The sequence below is a fragment of the Aplysia californica genome, unplaced genomic scaffold (genome assembly GCF_000002075.1).
Source record: "Aplysia californica isolate F4 #8 unplaced genomic scaffold, AplCal3.0 scaffold00949, whole genome shotgun sequence".
In the NCBI taxonomy this organism is placed as follows: Eukaryota; Metazoa; Mollusca; class Gastropoda; order Aplysiida; family Aplysiidae; genus Aplysia; species Aplysia californica.
In genome coordinates, this window is record NW_004798219.1 from 198,232 (window position 1) to 199,321 (window position 1,090).

A 1,090-nucleotide genomic window follows, 5' to 3' on the forward strand; every position below is an offset into this window, starting at 1 on the left:
TGGCAGTTCGTAAAGGTGGCCATCTTATAGAGGTGGCCGTCATGGCAGGTTCAACTGAACAGGATTGTCCAACAGTGGGAAGTCGACTCAGTGCAGAGGCGAAGCGTCTATATAATCAAATAATAACTGCTTCCCTTCCTAATTTTGAAACATTGTCGCAGTCAAATTCACCCATAGGCGTGAACCTCATAAATTAAATGTAAAGAGACGTTCATGATCACCAATGAACAATAGACTATGCCTAACCAAAACAGTTGTTGATGTAGCTGAATGAACCAAAACGGTTCGCCGTCTTTCAATTTCTCTTAGTTTGGGCTTCGTGTTTTTGTGGCGACTGTGGCCTAGTGGTTAGGCTCTCGGGTTCGAATCCCGTCAGGGGCCCGACGTTGAGTCCTTAGGAAAGGCACTTTGCACAAATTTTCATCACTTCATTCAGGTGGAAATGGGTACCCGGCTATAGACAGTGAACGATCTTGTCAGTCTGATAGTGTTTGAGCGCGTGAAATCCGCAGCTTGCACTGTATGCTTCCGCGGAAGCCGAGAATGTTTCTGAGTGTTCTCAGAGGGTCTGCTGGGGATTATTATTAATATATAAAATCTCCACTCTGTTCGATGTTTCTGTCTACCCAAAACAGGCGACAGATTCATAATTATTCACGTAGTCCAACATTTCTGGGGTGAGTACAATCGTTATGAAGCAAAACCCCTTGCTATTTTCTTTCTGGAGACCCTTGCATGGTTGGAAAAGGCGCTCTATAGGGTCTGGTACATACTGTATGTCACTATTGTTTGTTCATCATTGTTCCTTTTACATTGACACCGACAGTTACAACACCTTTTCTCAACCCCACCCCCCCAGGTATGGTGTCCGTCATGGACGAAGGTGTGGGCAATCTCACCCAGGCGCTCAAGGACAAAGGTCTGTGGGACAACACCGTGCTTGTTTTCTCTACTGGTGAGTATAAAAGACAACACTTGATGGGAAGTTGTAAAACATATGTAATCAGGCCCACCAGAGAGAGAGAGAGAGAGAGAAAAAAAAAAGAGAGAGAGAGAGAGAGAGAGAGAGAGAGAGAGAGAGAGAGAGAGA

The 1,090-nt window shown here is 45.0% G+C and overlaps 1 protein-coding gene across 1 annotated transcript in view; it reads left to right on the forward strand.

Moving 5' to 3' along the window:
* LOC101845134 (arylsulfatase B) overlaps positions 1-1,090 on the forward strand; it is a 21,917-nt gene that overhangs the window by 13,468 nt on the left and 7,359 nt on the right. Inside the window, exon 6 of the mRNA XM_013089426.2 lies at positions 860-955. Coding sequence (XP_012944880.1) covers positions 860-955 — 96 coding nt within the window. The remainder of the gene's footprint in view (positions 1-859; positions 956-1,090) is intronic.